This window comes from Lissotriton vulgaris, chromosome 6, assembly GCF_964263255.1.
Source record: "Lissotriton vulgaris chromosome 6, aLisVul1.2, whole genome shotgun sequence".
Lineage (NCBI taxonomy): Eukaryota > Metazoa > Chordata > Amphibia > Caudata > Salamandridae > Lissotriton > Lissotriton vulgaris.
In genome coordinates, this window is record NC_141694.1 from 427,765,788 (window position 1) to 427,783,330 (window position 17,543).

General features: G+C 42.3%; 1 protein-coding gene across 3 annotated transcripts in view; it reads left to right on the forward strand.

The window, feature by feature from the left end:
• Positions 1–285: 285 nt before the first annotated feature.
• GFRAL (GDNF family receptor alpha like) overlaps positions 286–17,543 on the forward strand; it is a 772,441-nt gene continuing 755,183 nt past the window's right edge. Inside the window, exon 1 of one of the 3 annotated variants that reach the window (XM_086926442.1) lies at positions 286–404. In XM_086926442.1, coding sequence (XP_086782568.1) covers positions 383–404 — 22 coding nt within the window. In that variant the 5' untranslated portion in view covers positions 286–382. The remainder of the gene's footprint in view (positions 405–17,543) is intronic. The other 2 variants (XM_086926445.1, XM_086926444.1) reach the window with 2 other exon arrangements.

Below are 17,543 nucleotides of genomic sequence, written 5' to 3' on the forward strand. Positions count from 1 at the left end.
TCTGTGGAAATGGAGTCAGATTGGGGCTGAATTATTCTCAGATGTGATTGTGCTTTAGTTGACTCGTCTTTTGCCACTTACAGAGAGGCGCTAGAGTACATTTGAGCCGAAGCTTCTCTTATAACATCTGACTCAGCATAGTCCAGTCAGGCAGTGGTGTGTGACCGAGTGTGTATGTGCTTTAAAAGTGTAGTCTGATTAGGTAACTAGGTAGCCAGGGACATCAGTACCTGATTGGCCATTCTCATGGTTACAAAATTTAGGCAGCTGTTACTGCACAGCTCTGACAGTGCTATGGACATCTGCAGTCATAAAGCATCTGCGCTCTACCTGAAAACACGACATAGAAGAAGCAGCTACTGACACCAGCTCTCAGGGTAACATGAAGCCTCACTGCCTTGCAGGTAAACGGAGCATGCACCGTTTGTTTAGGATCACTATATCAAAGAGGCAACTTACCATTTTAAGGGATTGCCCTGCAACATGTTTGAAATAATGCTATTTATGTTTTAATATTTAACTTTGGTTCAGTTATTTTACCTATTATATCCGCAAAACATAAGTAAATGAAAACGATTGAGAATCATGGGCATCTGATATTTCTCATCAACAACCAATCTAAGTTACAAGAGTATAGTCAAACGCAGGCACTATGATGAGAATAACACAAATAATAGATGGAAAGCTCCTTACTGACCGGTTGTATTTTATTTCAATTTTCTTAAGTAAATGCAGTGAAAAAATGTCATGTCGGAATTCGGTTTTGTTCATAAATGTTTTAGACTCGTATGTCGATGTTAAAGTGAAAAGTTGCATGAATACATTGCTTTCCTCTCTGTACTGTTCTCGGATCTCTAGTGACACTTCCCCTGTATTTTCTGATTCTGCAGTTCCCCTTTCTACAGCCCGTAATCTAGAAATTCACTGTGCACAACAGAGGGCAAGGTGTATAATTATCTTGTTTGCAAATATTGCTCACAATTTGTGACCAGTACTTTTGTGACCAGAATAGAATTTTGCAAACCTACCGATGCATTAGTAGGAAGGTTTGTAAAATTCCGAAACGAAGTGATTCACAATCTGACCTGCCTAATTATATGCCAAATGAACTATTTACTGGTCTCAAAATATCAGTCGGAATTTACAATCAGTGGTATTTGCAATCAGAAATAATTTTAAAAACTGGCCTTTATACTAATAGGTCGGTTCTTAAAATGTCAAATAGCAGTGGGTTGCTTTCCAACATACATCATGAATTATAACGCAGTAGGTCCAAATATGATTCACTATGACAGAAAGGCTATCACAGGGTGGGTGGCGTGCTGGGCCAGCAATCACCATACCTATTATTGCTTTTAAGTAAAACAAAATATTATGTAAGTGCTGCCTGTTTTCCTTCACAGAAACAAGGTTGTGTTTAAAAAAATGTTGAGGTCCCTGGTACCTCTGACTACTCTTCAATAAACAACGTTTTCTACTTTTCTGTTTGTAAATGCATTGCCGAAACAAACGCCTCTGCACCCTCATGAGACAAATGCCTCCCTCTGTACAAAGCTGAGTACATTTTCTAAAATAGCATTTTAAAGATACAGAATAATCTTTTAAAGGTGAAGGATATTGAGCTCACTGGTGATGCTCCACATCTAATAATGCCCCCAAGTTCAGGGTAAATTGTCGCATTTCCATTCCCCAGCAGTAAATTAAGTATAATGTTTTTTTTAAATGCAAATCAGGCTCCCCCAGGATCCTTTTTCTCCGGAGGTTGTGGGGCAGTGCTAAATTTGAACCAGTGGTTTCCGGTGCTCTGCACAGGTACGTAATTGTCAACATTGGCATTTGTAAATTGTGACATCTGCCACATGGTGGCGCAATACTGGCTAATTTTGAGATTAGCATAATAGTAGTTAATTATTATCTCAATATACATTAAAAATTACTATTATCTGCTGCCCAAGCCATTCTTTTTGCTTTGCGAGCCTGAAATAGTCAGAATTGTCACACATGTAGCAGTGTGATAGTAGTTGTGGTATTACCATCATTGGCAGCATAGCAGGGGAAATGTGTGGGGCACGCATAAGTGGCCTCCTGATGATGGCCCTGGCACTTAAAAATAACAATACATCTTTATTTGGATAAAAGAAAAATATCCTTAAAAGCATTTCACAATAGATCATCCCTGGCACTTGTTTTTTAACAAATGAAGCACTGTTGTGGGGCAAATAGGGAAAAGCATAAGCCCAACCTACCCAGATCTCTTCATTACCTTACTGATTTCTGGAATAATCCCTGCTGCCTGAAAAAGGGCAAACGTCATCCACCTTATCAAGAAACCAGATGTGGACCCAGAAACCCCTGTTACTTCAAGATTTTTGAGAAGATTGTAAATACCCAACTATTGGTCAACCTGAACACCTTCAATCTCCTCTAACCCACACAATCTGTCTTCAGGGCTCTCCACAGCATCCAGACAACACATATGGAAATAACAGTTTCCTTTAAACCTGAACTGGATTTCAACCAAAATGCTGCTCTAATTTATTAGACCTCTCTGTCGCATTTGGCATGTTCTCACATGAGATTTTGTTATATTTATTGCCTGTCCACTATTGGTGTGGAGGGGATTAGTCTAGCCAGGTTGAGTTCATATTTGGAGCACGAGAAAAGGCTGTGTGGCTGAGGCCGTTTTATTCTGAGGCAAAGATTCTCAATTGGGATTCCCTCAGAGCTCAGCCCTGACCCCTATACTCTTTAAGATTTACATGACGCAACTGGCATACCTAATTGAATAATTCGGCATCCATGTGGTTTCCTATGCTGATGACACCCACCTACTGCTGACCCATGACAATACGTTGAAATCTAGGTAAAAATGTGCAGCCTGCATAGAAGCTGTATCGGGATGGCTTAAGACCAACTTGGGTCAATGGAACCCAGAGAAAAGGTAGGTCCTGTTGTCCGGTGCCAACCCCTTGCCCAGTTGGTCAGGGGCATGGCTGACAAGTTGCAAATCACCGCCCCCCCCCTGCCCACAGTGGTAGGCAAGAATGAATGCCTTCCCTGAACCTGCAAATTCAGCTGTGGCGCGGGATGGCTAGGGGGTGGGTATGGCGCTTTGGTGCTCATGACGGGCGGCGGGCGGCGTGTGCTCATGACAGCGTGGTGCAATCATGACCCCACCCACTCATTAATTCGCCTGCAGAGGCGGGGAATTAGGCCGCGTGGGCGGAGCGGCAGCGGCATGACGGCTTAACGTCATCATGAGCACATGCCGCCCGTGACTCATGACTGTGTGGAGCCGTCATGAGCACGGATGGGTTTGAGGGGTGCTCATAGACACTCACTTATTCATCATATTCCAGATCTCAGCAGTGGTTAAAACCTCATGTTAGATACTGAGTATGTTGAGAACATTTCTTAACCTCCTGCCTCGGAACCCGTAAAATAATAGTAATCCTCTCCACACTGAACTACACAAGCATTATGTACCTAGGGGCCTTGGACTACCTAATCCAAATAATGCAAAAGACACATAACATGGCAGTTCGCCTTTTGTTTAAAATTCCCAAGCATGCCTCCATCTCCCACTAACGTAACCAATTGCTTTGGCTACTGGTTAAAAAAGGATTATGTTTAAACTGCTAATTGGGGCACATTCAGCTTTCTATAATACTGGTGCCAAATACCTGTCCAAAAGAAATGTCAAATGCTGCACACAAAAAACCCTCTGCATTCACAGTCTGCGTAGTTGCCAGCTCTATCCTTCACTAAATGGAAAAAATTGGCATCTCAGCTTGCTCAGTTCTAGCAGTCAAGAACTGGAATGAGCTCCCTTCTTCCTCTCAGATGTAGCCTCTCAGATGTAGTCCAGAGAAGAAAAATATTTTGCAAGCAACTGAAAGCTCATCTGTTCATAATGTAGGTTGGTCTATACCCTCCTTGGCCATTTCCCTTGCGCCGGGACACTCTTGCAGTAGCTGTGCACTTTAGAAATCCTTTCATTCATTAATTGCCATCTCAAGTGTCTATAAAATTTCAATGACTTGTAATCAGATTTTGTTTTTAAAATAACAGTATATGGTGTACATATTCAGTATTTTGAATGGACACCTACATCATGCCCTTCCAGGTGACAAATCAGTATCCATTCAGAAACTCGTTTTAGGAGTTGGAAAACATTTTTAGACTCTTACTTTGGGATTAGGGAATTTAAAAAGCATTTTAATGGTTGCAAATACTGAATTTGAGCATTTGCAACCATTAAAATGTGTGGTCCATGTGTCTCTAAATGACAAAGGTAGGTTTTTAATTTTGAGTCACTCCTATTAGACACAATCACAGGGATGATGGCCTTTAAGGGTCAGTCGAGCACCATATATGTGACTGCTTTGAAATACAGAAAGTTCTTTTTGAAATCAGCCTGATTTCCGTAAATGAAACAGCTCAGCTTTTATTTAAAAACAATTTATTAAAAGTTCCTCTGAGAAGCGGCAGTGTTCCCCTGGACCACTTCCCTAATCACTTTCTCGATTGTTGATGAAGGAGAAAGGATCCAAAGGGGACCTACTTCTGTTGCGACTATGTTACCATCCCAACTTGCAAGTCAGTAACATTTGAATGTTTTGCGACTGGAATTTTGGTCTCAAACTATGTTTACATCAGTTACCAAATCATAATTTACTAGGAACACCCACAACATACCAAATCCAAACTGCGATTCAATAACAAGTCGGAATTCCATTCAAGGACTCAGAAAATACTTTACTGTGATTCCTATTCAGGGAAAAACTATGTTGCAGTTGCAAACACTACACGATTTTTACAACAGCAGTGTTTGCAACCGCAAAACAGGTAAGTAGATCTGGCTTGAGTTCCGAAACTTCTCATCGGATATTATACATTTATTATATATTACCCGTCTTACATGGCCATAAAGTGAAAAGAAATTGATCTTTTTTCGTATTCATATACGTATATCTCATATTGTAGCCACCGAGAAGTAAAATATTGTTTGTCAGCTCCCGACGAACATGTTAGATGTATGTAGCCAAGTGTGAGTAAGTGGCATAAGGCATTTATTTTTCTTTAAATGCCCGATGTGCTCAGTGAATCTGTTGATAGCGACCATGCGTGACTTGATCCCTGTTTATTCTGCCGCCACAAGGACTCTGACGAGAGCCCGTGAACAGGTGCTCATTTGACACTTAAGTGCCATTTCTGATGTCGTCGTTCGCTCGATATACCCTCGAACATGTCTATTGAATCCATCTCCCAGTAATATGGGCTCTTCTGCAAATACCACGCAGGAACAAAGCTGTTTTCACCCCCAAACAAATGCACGCATTGATAAGAAACAGCAAACGAGGAAAGCTGCAAATGGGAAGCTTTGTCTGAGCAAATAATGAAATGTTTGCAGAGTAAAAGCATAAGTGCAGCTAGAAGCCCACGAGCTGGTATTGTAATGTTCCCATCGGTTTGTAAATAGAAAGGATAGATAAGACAAAAGAGGTTTGTGAAACCAAGGAGGCGTCCGTGTGCTCAGCATGATTTTGTTTTCAAAATACGCTATTATACAAACGAAAAGGCATGGCGTCTAGTTTTGCTTGCATAATTGAAAAAGTCATGGCACAATATGTTCCTCTTTCGGTCATGTACACAGAAAAAATATGTCTTTATTATAATCTTCAGAGAATACACCTTACTTTTCTTTTTGTTATTAGTATACTTATGTATACAAATACACACCGACACATAAAAAAAGTGTTCAAGTTTACAAGTAAAAAGCCACTCACATATGAGGATAGGAGTATGACGCACGTCTTCTACTCTTAACCTATATGTTATACATTTCTGTGGTCTAAAGTTTTACTACAAGAGGCAATCACGCGTCTGCTAAAAATAAACAGAGAAACGGCCATCTTCATGCATGATAACTTGATCGAAACATTAATAATCATTTGTCTGTGACAGCCGAGTCTGTTCAGAGTTCAGAGTTTAGTTGAAAGCAAATCTAAATAGTTCACTGTTAAACCACTCACTTATGGACTAAATTACATAAATATTTCATTCATGATAGAATACTATCTCAAAAAACCTACTTTTGTCAACCTAGGTTCTGACGGTAAACAACACTGATGGTCGGGTATAATTCCATAAACACTCCCACTTGTAATTCCTACTCGCAAAGTGTCCCTACACAGATCGAATGCATGCAGACTTCTACTCAGTGCGTAATCTGTGCCACTGATTGTATGTGGAGGAAACTAGCACTCAATTTTAGGACTGACTTGACAGGACAGCTACTTACAAAATGTATTGCTATCAATTCTTCAAGCTACACATAGAATGGGCTTTAACTTCACCCAAATGAGTATGACTGTTTCCTCCTCATCCTGCTGGCGATTTAATATATCATTTAGCTGCCTTTTAGAAAGTACTTTCATAAGGTTGCATAAGTGTCTATTATACATTTGAAATGTGCACTCAATGCATGCACTGTTTGTCTCGTTCACTTCTTTACTTCTTATTAACATTCTATACAGAAAGCAGTCCTTTTTGCTACTCTTGCAAAGTGAATAGGATTGGCTTTAACCCATTAGCTGCTGAGGCTTTTCCACCCTTAGTAGTTAGCCCCTGTTTCATGTTTGGGAATGTCGCCCCTGCCCCTTTCCATCCCTCCAGGGCTTATCCCTCTTTTGATGTTTGTGGTGCTTCGTGTTTAAGCCTTTCCAACTTTCTTTCCACAAAATGTATCCTGGCAGAATGTGTGTCCTTTGTTTTCCACATCTAAAGGTTTCCAGGGTTTGTGGACTCCCTTACAGGATAGAGTAAAAAAAGGTGAAGGAAAGAGTATATTGTTTTCCTCAAAAAAGGAATAAGCAGCAGGGCTTCTCGTCAGAGATATCTATTTACTTGCTTTTAGGAACAAGCAGAGTTGTAAGAGAAACACTTGTTTTTCCTCCAACTTGGATTTTTCGAAACGGTAATAGATTTTCCTATTTTAATGCAGCTTCAACCTAGTTGCAGTTTATGGTGAAAGCAGGTGTGAAACACATGGTTGACCATAGAAATGTATACATTTCTGAAAATTAGACAACATTACCAATTCAAGGAAGGGTGATTTGTGTAGATTCCACAAGGTTTTCTAAAAGAAAGGAATTCTTTAATTGTCATGTGTTTCTGGTATGGTCCATTGTCGTTTTACCTATGTTAGCCGGATTGTGCAAGTTGTAGGCCACTTTTTTTTGGCACGCATTACTAAATATCACACATGCTTCTGTTCCACATTGTATTTTCAAGAAAAACCACCACATGTTTTCACATTGTATTGTTTTCCTTGGATTTAATCTGAACAGCTTAGGCAAGGTCAAACAACATTGCCCCTTGTTATTCTCTCTGGTCAGACACTAGCTTCTAGAAATAATCAAAGAATACAGCTACTGTTTTGAATGCACACATCTTGTCATATAACTGAGGACATGGGTTCTGAAAAAACACTTTCACAGCGCGTAGGTCCAGAGACAAGAGTGCTGCGCCCGCTGAGATGTAGAACATCTACCTATGTATGCTAAGGTACAGGGTCTGCCACTAAACCCAGAGATCTATAATTTATAACCCTTTAGCTTTGTTAGTATGGGAGGGTTTAGATAGGTCTGTCAGATAACAAGACAGGGCTTTTCATAGTATATGGTTTATTAACCATGCTGATGATATTACTGACTTGTATTTGTTTTCTAGGTGTGATGCAGTTTTGCATCTTAGAGCACAATAGTTTAAATAAACATTGTAAACTTCCTCCACACCTCTATTTTACCTTATTGTGTACAAGTATGAGTGAGAGAGCAAAAGGGTGTACCCTGTTATGAGCCAAAAAGCAGGGTACCATTTTTATTCTGAAAAGTGTGGGAACACTGAGTGTTAAGAAATGCATGGATCCCCAAATATTCCTGAACTTTGATTCATAGAAATGTGAGGAAGATGTGTGATTTAGCCAAAGTTTGAGGATTGCAGGGCATTGTGGGTAAGAACTCCTCGTGGGATCCATGAAAGTCACACCACCTGGGATTCCAAATGATGTCTAGTTTTCTAAAAGTTCTGGGCTTAGTAGGTTTAACTGGGTGGCAACTGAGCCCGGAACAAAGCAGTCCAGACTATCAACATGGCAAGGAAGAGGAAATTCAGATTTTACCTGAATCTACATTTCCTTTTGCTTGCTATGGGAATGAAGAGGTGCATCTTAGGTAAATGGAAAAACTGTAGGGGCTTTAGAGGTGGGGGGTATGCCTATTGCGAAGGGAAAACCAGAGACACCCATTTCTTTTTTTCCCCTAGTAAATATATATATATTCCTGGTGTCTAGGGGGATTTTTACCCCCCGTCCCCCAAGTCAGAATTGTGGAAACCCCCTCCACCCCCATAATCCCCTGCCAGGGCCGAAAGACTGTTGGACCCTTTCTGTGATGGTGGCACAGTACAATGCCTCAGCTAGAAATACGCTATCCTATTTTCTTATGTTATTTTTTTCTTTAAGTTTATTTGTCTTTCCCCCTTCCCCGGGTGCTGAAAAATTGGTAGTAAATCCCAAATCTGCCCATGAGGTGTGGGAAAAGACTGTTGGGCCTGTTCTGGGATTAGGCACAGCACGAAGACTTGAGGGGCAACTCCGTTTCCCTATGTTTGTTTGAGGCCTTTTTCCCTAGTGTCTAGTGGGCATTCTGCCCCCCTCCAAGTGGTTAGATTGGGGAAGACACCCCTTATCTGCCATCTCATAGGTAATGACCCCTTATATGCCCCCAGGAGGCAGATACTTGTGACCAGGGGTAGTGGTATAGCACTGGCCCATGCCCAGAAGTGCTGCTCCTTCAAAAGTTACAAAAGCATTTACTGATGGCAGGATTTCTGCAGCCCAGTGGTGTGTTTTGGGGTTAAACACCACCTATCCAGCCCCCAGAGGGGTCATAAATACTCTTGTTCCCAGGAGTAGGACAGTCTCATGCCCAGGAGGGCTGATACCTCCTCAAATAATACATTGCATATATTCTCTGTTGATTTTTTGGGTTACTCCTCTCACACCCCCAAGTGGGCAGATTGGGGCAAATACCTCATGCCTTACATGTCATTTATGAAAAAAAGCCTTTTACATGTTCTCACCTGAAACATTTTCTTATTAAATACAGAGGATCAACTGAGGATATCCTCTGCACTACAAAGATAGTGGAGAGGATGCCAAGAGATCATTCTCTGCTCTAAGTGATTAATTGATAAACATTATTTGTGTTTGCAATTCATGTACATTAGCACATCAAAGCCAGGTCTGATGCCTTTTCAATGCTTATTGAAGACTGTTACTAATCTTCTTCATCAGACTTTAACCCGAAACTAAAGAGAAAACAATGAGCAGGAAAAGAAAGTTAGGAAACAATAGTCAAAGCAGTGATCAAAATTAACGTCCATGATTGAAATAACGACTATGAAGAAGAGTATAAAAGATGAAATCAAGACTAGGTGGCCTTGGTATTGGCTGATGGTAGATTCTTAAATCAAAATGTGGGCAAATATTTGTGTACAAGTTGTACACTAGTTTTGAGGACTACAATGCGGCAACAAGCGTTTCATTGTAGTTCATATTTGAATTACCCGGACATCAGATATTGGCCAATAAGAATAAGTCCTGAACTTCCTCACCTTTTTTAAAATTTATTTTGTTAGAGTTTTATAGAGTGCAATCTAGATCTGACATTGAATGAAAGGCTGTCCGTCATTTTTTTCAGAATATTTTTATTGCAAACAACATAATAGACGTACATCAGCAATGTTGTAATTTTACGTATAATCCGGCCAAGTAGCTTACAATTTATTTTCTATTATTGGTGCAGGCTTCCAACCAGTAATACACTACCCTCCCAATGTGTCTCAAGTCATTGTTACAATCCACTATAGGTGTGCCACTGCCCCCAGATTTTCTTCCATTTCTTCAGACAACCTCTGTTATACTTAATAGTTTGCTCTGCTAACCAACACCAGTCTAAATTAGTCCACCAGTCCTCAACCCTTGGTAAAGCCTGGGCTCCCCAGCATTTGGCCAGGTTGTGTTTGTCCACCATCACAGCCAATGCCAGCCAGATTCTAGTGTATCTCGGCCATGCCACTTCCCCAGGGATCTTCAACAGGAACCACTTCGGCTCCAGGAATATCTCCACCCCTGTCACCTGTCTCATACTTCTTCCAATTTTACCTTCGTATATCTGTCTGTGGGCATTCCCATATAGGGTGGTAAAATGTTCCCTTCAGGCCTCAGCCCCTGTGGCACTGTGATGACTCTACCCTACCCAAACAATGTAATAACTTTCTGAAGAAGCATATGCAGTGGAAGACCTTTAGGTGAATGAGACAGAGACAGGAGCTAATTGCTACCTCTCTTGGTCCCAGTAGGGCCCCATCTAATTCTCATCCTCTATCGGGACAACATCTCACACCCATTCGGTTCTCAATGATCCCAGAGGGTCTATTGCATTGTTCACCAGTGTTTTGTACACTAATGTTATATTTTCTTCATCTCCAAGGGGCCTGTTAAGAGCCTATCCTACAAAGGGGAGGCCTCATCCAATTCCTCACCCTCACAGATGTATTCCCTGATTGCATGGCCCAGCTAAGGTATCTTAACTACCCCCTCGTTCCTGGAGATTCTCAAACTTTATGAATGTGTTATTCCCCCAGATGTCAATTGATTTTTTAATCCCCAGCAGTTTCTATATTGCCAAAGCCCTGCAGTCTGCCCACTTTCTCTAGTTGTGCACTTGGTCACAGGTGTACCATCTCTGTCAGTACCCCCTCAACCCAAGTGACTTGACGCCTCATGCCACACTTTTATTACCGTTTGTGTATGTATCAGCAAATCGTATTCACTTTTATTACCATAAAGTAATTGTACACAACCCCTTGCATTCATAAAAGCTCTGTCCACTCTACAGGCCAGTTCAGTCCTGTCTCCGAACTTCCAGTCATTCACCATAATTAGCTGGGTGACCCAGTAATAGTACCTTCTGTCTGGTTTTGTCAATCCTCCGTCATGGACGCTCCTTTGTAATTTATGCAAGGCTATTCATGCCACACCTCTCATCTATATAAGGGAGCGCAATTCCACCTCCACAGTTCGGAAGAATGATGACGGGATTGGGTAGGGGGAATTCTGCAGACATAGAGTAAGTGGGGAAGCTTTATAATTTGAAATAGGGCAGTTCAGCCCATTAGCTTTAAGGGTAGTGTCTTCCACCTCCTTGCGTCACTTTTAAATCTGTCTAGTTGGGTCAACACATTTCTCTCATAGATCTTCTTGGGATCCTTCGCTATATTGATCCTTAACTATGTAAACCCCTCCAATTCCAAAAGAACCTCACACCGTGACGTCAGGTTAGGAATCCCCCCAGCCAACAGAAAAAGTAAGGATTTACCCTAATTGATGTGATTGCCTGAGTAGTCCTCAAATATGTGAAAGATTTGCAAGATTCTATCAATGAACTGCCTCGGACGCTGAACGTATGAAAGAATATCATCAGCTTACCGGGAGATCTGCTCATCCCACTCTTCCCAAATTGGTATTCCCCATATTAATGGGTTCTGAGGAACCTACGCCGCTAACAGCTCCTGTGCAAGGTGGAAGAATATCGGGGAGAGTGGACAGCCCTACCGTGTTCCCTTTTGCATAATGAACTTGCAGGATACCTTAGCATTGGCTCTTGCCCTTGCCAACAGCTGCCCATACAGCAGTTTTATCTGTCTGATAAATGTTGGTTAAATCCCCATACACGCCTTGGTGTGCAGACAGAATATCAAGTAAAAAATATCAAGTTGAACAAATATTGAGTAATAAATATCGTGGTCCGAAATATCGACAGCAAGAATAACATGGTCAAGAATATCGACTTAAGGTAAGTGATATCGATTTAAAAATATCAAAGTGCTCAATATCGTTTGCAAATATATATTTTATATGGATGTGATGTATGTTTTTTGTATAAGAATTGTATGTATTTTTAATATATGTGTTACATTTTTAGTAGTTATTATTATTTTTTATTAGAATTTTGCATTTTTAGTTCCGTAGCAGGTTGCGGGTTTATAAGGGAATAGGGTGGGAAGTAATTTAATTTTATTAAATGAATTGATTATTCTCTATTTATTACTATTTGTTTATTTCAAATGGTATAGTTTTAAATGAGTAAAGACATGTATTATTCATTAATAATTAGTTGTTAATTGATTTCAAATAATTAGTTGGCAATTAAATATGGAAATTGTGTAATTAATTTTAGGTGTGTTTTGTGGTGTTTATAGGTGTAAAGGGTAGGAAGTAATGTATTTTAATTGACGAATTATTGGTTTATAATTAATAATAAATCATTAATTGTTCATTAATGATGGTAATTGTGTATCTAATTTTAGGTGTGTGTTTTGGTGTTCATAGGGGTAAAGGGTGTTAAGTAATTTATTTTTTATTATTATTTTTTTGTTAATTGATATTAATTAAATTATTTAAAATTGTAATATGGTAATTGTGTAATACATTTTAGGTATGTGTTGTAGTGTTTATAGGAGTAAAGGGTGGGAAGTAAGTTGTGTTTAATTAATTAATAAATAATGTTAACTATTTGATATTTATTTCGGGTAATTGTTTATTTTTGTGTGTGTTGTTTTTACTTTTAAAGGGGTAAAAGGTGGGTATTAAGTACATTTTAATAATTTTAATATTAGTTTTTAATAGTAATAGTTTTTAATTTAAACAATAAATTTCAGTTGTGTTTTATCATTTTTTAGTTTAATTTAGGTGTGTGTTGTGGATATTACAGTGTTAACCCGTTCGATGCGTCGGACAGCCCCGGGCCATCTGATGTCAAGGAGGATGGCCGGGGGCCGTCTGAACCACGCCCACTCATTATTTCACCTGCATGGTTTAAAGTGTGTGAAGTCAATTAATGTTTATTCGTTTTTTTATTAATAATATTTTTGATTGATTATTAATTATGTTAATTATGGAAGTTCATTTAATTTAAAGTGTTGAAGTGTTTTGTTTTTGGTGCGGTGTTATAGCACAGCTTTCCAAACTGTGTGGCGCGACACGTTACTGTGTCGCGACCCACATGTTGGTGTGTCGTGCGATGCGACGGGATGACTTCTGCCGGCCGGCCGCAATTAGGGGAATGCGACTCGACAATCCAGCCAGTGCCATTAGTCATACCGTATTAGTTTAAAGCACGCCGTTAAGAATCCATATCGGAGCAGGTGATTACCTGCATACTAAATCAAAGCTTAAACGTGCAGTCTGCTGTAGCCAGACAATGGGGGTGTTTTTTGTGGTTTTTGTGTACGCTGTTACACTCTGCTCCACACCTGTGGTGAGCGTTCTCATTAAGCTGAGTTAATTTTGCTCCTGCCAGGCGGGCAACTATAGACACATTTCAGGGGCGGGGCTGGAAAATATTTCGGGGGGGACTAATTCTTCCAACCACGGACAGAGTGGCAGTAAGAAGGGGTGAATACACAACAAAAGCCTCATTTACAATTAAATGGTCTTTGAAAGACCTGTTAAGTACTCGGTGTGGCTGCAATTTGATGCTCGCCAGCCCGCAAAGCTGTCTCCCCCTGGGCTGACACATACGATGGGGAGGGGGGGGCTGAAGCCCCATGAGCCCAATGGGTGTTGGGCGCCTGGCTCCTGCCTACACTAATCTGATGTGCCCATAGTGCAGTACTCAAGAGCTTTGACTTTATATGAAGGCCACTTTGTAGCAGTTAAAATCTGGCCAAAATGCCAGCAGTAAACTTGATATACAATTCAATCACCCCATTGACGGTTGGCGTGACAGGCGCTTGGACCAAAGGACTCGGTCTGCTAAACGATTTTAAACCGTTAACTGCACTTTGGACACCTGCAAAGCACTCACTTGGAGGTTGTTTATTCTAAGTATAATGTCTATTGCTCCTAGTTAATATCTTCACAGCAAGTGTTAGTCTTCGTAGCCTCTCGGATCATTAGCATGTGGTTTTCATTATGCTTTTTTGATATGGATCTCAGGATACCTATATCCGTGGCTAAGTGGAGGGCGCTCGACCTTGGGACTGGGGATATGGGTTCGAGTCTCTGTAACGACGCCAAACATCCTGTGATTCTGGGAAAATCACTTACCTCCCTATGCCTAACAAAAATGAATGTGTGTCCTCAGGTAACGTAACTGGTGCTATGTAAGCGCTCTGATGAACAGACTAGCTCTTATTTCATATAAAACTGGTAGAGTGACACTGAAAGCCAACTCGCCTTGCCAGCCCGTGGCAGGGGCAGCACGCAGCAACACAGAGTCCAGCGCCGTGAGGTGGACGGCCTCACAGACCAGGAGAGCCGTGAGGGAAACGGCGGTAGTTCCCACCCGGGAACTACATTACCCAGCAGCCCCGGGCCCGGCGCACACCTCACGCATCAACAGCGCGACGGAGGTGCTTCATAGCTCACGTCCCCCACTCGCCCCGCGAGTCGCGCGCGGGACCTGGAAGGGAGAAGCCCGGGACAAGGGCAGGGCAGTCTTTGGCAGTCCGAGGCAGAAGGAGGCAGAAGGAGGCGGGGCGGGGCCACCCCCTTAACATCATATCATCCACGAGCAATGGGTAAGCGCAAGAAAACACCGACTTGTGAAGATGAGGGAAAAAACGCAAAAATGCCCAGCCACTCTAAGTCCATATTGTCATATCTTTCAACTGCAGTGGGGACCCTTACTAAAGAAATTGCTAGCGCTGAACAAGAACTGGGTCTGACACTGCCTGTGGTAGTGGAGTCTCCCACTCCCGAGTTGCATTCTATCAGTTCAGTGGGTACAATGACAGTGGCTCCCCCTATACCTCTGGATCCCGTGGTAATTATCAAAACTAATCCCGCCTCCCTGGTCACAACAGCAACCAAGCCCAGCACTCCTGTCGAGCCATCGCAGCCTCGGCAACAAGCAGCCCAACCGTTAAAGGGGGTTAGAGGGAAAAAACCCAAAGTGGCGGGCACAGCCATTAAACCATCCGAGCCCCTTGGGGACCAACTGGAGGCTCTTTTTGTTGCCAGAATTGAGCCATTGTTAGTAGGGATCGCAAAAGACATTGTTGATACATTGAACTCATGCCTGTCCGATCTCCTTAAGAAATGTGCTCAGTTGGACAAATTCATTACCTCCCACCCTCCGTCCATGGAGCTGCTTAAGAGGGGTACGTCGGCCCAAGATCTTGGTGTGTCAGGAGGGGCAAGTCTCAGCTCCACAGTCCCGCCCCAGGTGGGAGAGGGCATAGCGCTCAGAGGGCAGTGCCCCCAAGTCGTCACACCTGCAAGCCAGGCGGGTTTTACATCTATTGCCCCCCCACGATTGCTATCAGCCTTGTCCCCAAACAGGAAACTACTACCAAGCAAGTTCAACCTAAGTTTACCCCCGGCTGCTGCCCCCTTGGTGGCAGTGTTTATAGGAGTGCCACCGCTTAAAGAGGGCGAATTTGAATCCACCACTAATCTTCTAAATAAAGCAAAAACTTGGTGTGCTGATTCTTCTAGTGGGGAGGACCCCTCAGACTCGCTTTTTTCACGAGGAGGGTGGCGTTGGTTGGGAAAAAACCCAAAATCACTAAGGGGGACTGTGTGGTAATAAATTTCAACAGGCCCAACGTGGCAGATAAACTTTTCTGGGACGGTTCTGCCATAACTGTTAAAGATCATGTGAGACCTGTACCACTGGGGTTCTTTTATCCTCCCTTGAAGAGAGTCTATGCTGGACACCGTCATTGCACCACGAGTTCAACCCTGATTTCACGTCCAAGGGCGGGTACCGCTGCGGGCACCACCACGGGTTCCTCCCAAAGCCATGTTCAAAGTTCAGAATCCATATCGCTGTCATTGCCTGTCCAAGGGGTGGGTGTTGTACCATCAGCCAGCGGGATAGTCACCAGTAACCGCTTTGCACCCCTATCAGATCAGGAGGGCTTGGAGGGTATGGAGGCTGTCGATTGACCACTAGCTCCTGGGCGGCCCCTCACAACAGGATATGGCGAGCGGGGAGGCCATGGTATGTAAACTCGTCAGCTGGAATGTGGCAGGTATCAAAAGTAAGGTAACAAACGAGGATTGGGTGGGTATGGTCCGTGGATATGAAGTTATTGCCCTGCAGGAGACATGGGATACTGCAGATAGTTTTTGGCTGGACGGCTTTACCAGCTTCGTTAGTGCTGCATCCCCAAGTAGTTCAGGTAGAGCTAGGGGAGGTCTTATAACCCTTTTTCTCTAAAACTCAAAGGCTCCTTGAAACTGGTCAATAATCCCTGCCCAAATCTGCTAATAGTCGAAAGGTTAGTTTCCCCTTCTATGAGTACCTTTTATATTAATTTTTATAATTCAGTGAATAAGGACACTAGAAATATTAGTATTGCCAGTCTAGATTACTTTTTAGTTTCTGTCAGTCAAAACACAGGTTTTAAGCAAGAAATTATCCTCTTAGGAGATTTTAATATTCACCCATGCAACGGTCTCTGTCGCTTAATGACTGGTGCTGACCTTGCAGGGCCAGTAGGCCCGCATTTTGAGCACTCTACTGAGGGGGTTGAGTTAGAAGATCTATTGGCTTACCATAATTTCTATGAACCTAACTCACCCGAAGGCATTATTAGAACCCATACCTATAAAGGTACCATCCCGGGGTCCATTATTGACTACATATTTATGACCCCAGGCATCCTGAATAGAGTAACGTCATATAACACGCTGGTGTCGGTAGATAGTGACCACATCCGGTATTAGCGGAGGTAGCCTGGGGGCAGCATATGGGCCCTAAGCCCCAACTACAAGAGGTCCACACCACAGTATGTTCAGTGGACCAGGGGAGAAGGCTCAAGTGAGCTAATGTGGTGCCCAACACTTTTTATGCAGAGCTTCTACCCAAAATGAATAGCCACCTAGAGGTCTGCCAAAACACTACGTCCCCGGCCAATGAAATCAAGGGGGCCTTTGAAGCAATTTGCAACCAAATCATGACCTCTCGGCCAGCACGAGGATGGGAACCAGCAAACTCCATCGCTGGTTCGATGCAAGTTGCTCCAAAGCTCACAGATTGCTGATGCGTGCTTTAAAGCAACTACCAAGGGACAGGAGGAATATAGCTCATCTTAGGAAGCAATATAAGTTGGCCATCAAATGCAGGAAAGAGACGATCAAGAAAATAGCCTGGGATAACTTACTGAACGTAGACATTTTAAGGGATAGTAAATAATTTTGGAACATTATAAACCAGCCCTTCTTCACGGATACACCCAATTCAGATATGGATTGTGTGATTCCGGATGAAAAATGGATCAGTCACTTTAGCGCAGTATACGGTGGAGAGCGCATGGATAGTACCCCCAGTCCATCTGCTGACCCAGAGACTATCCCCCTGAGCTTCAACACAGGAGAAGTGGAAAAAGCCATCCATGAAACTTCAAAGACCAAAGCACCAGGCCCGATGGGGAGCCGGACGATTTTTATAAATTTTCCCCTG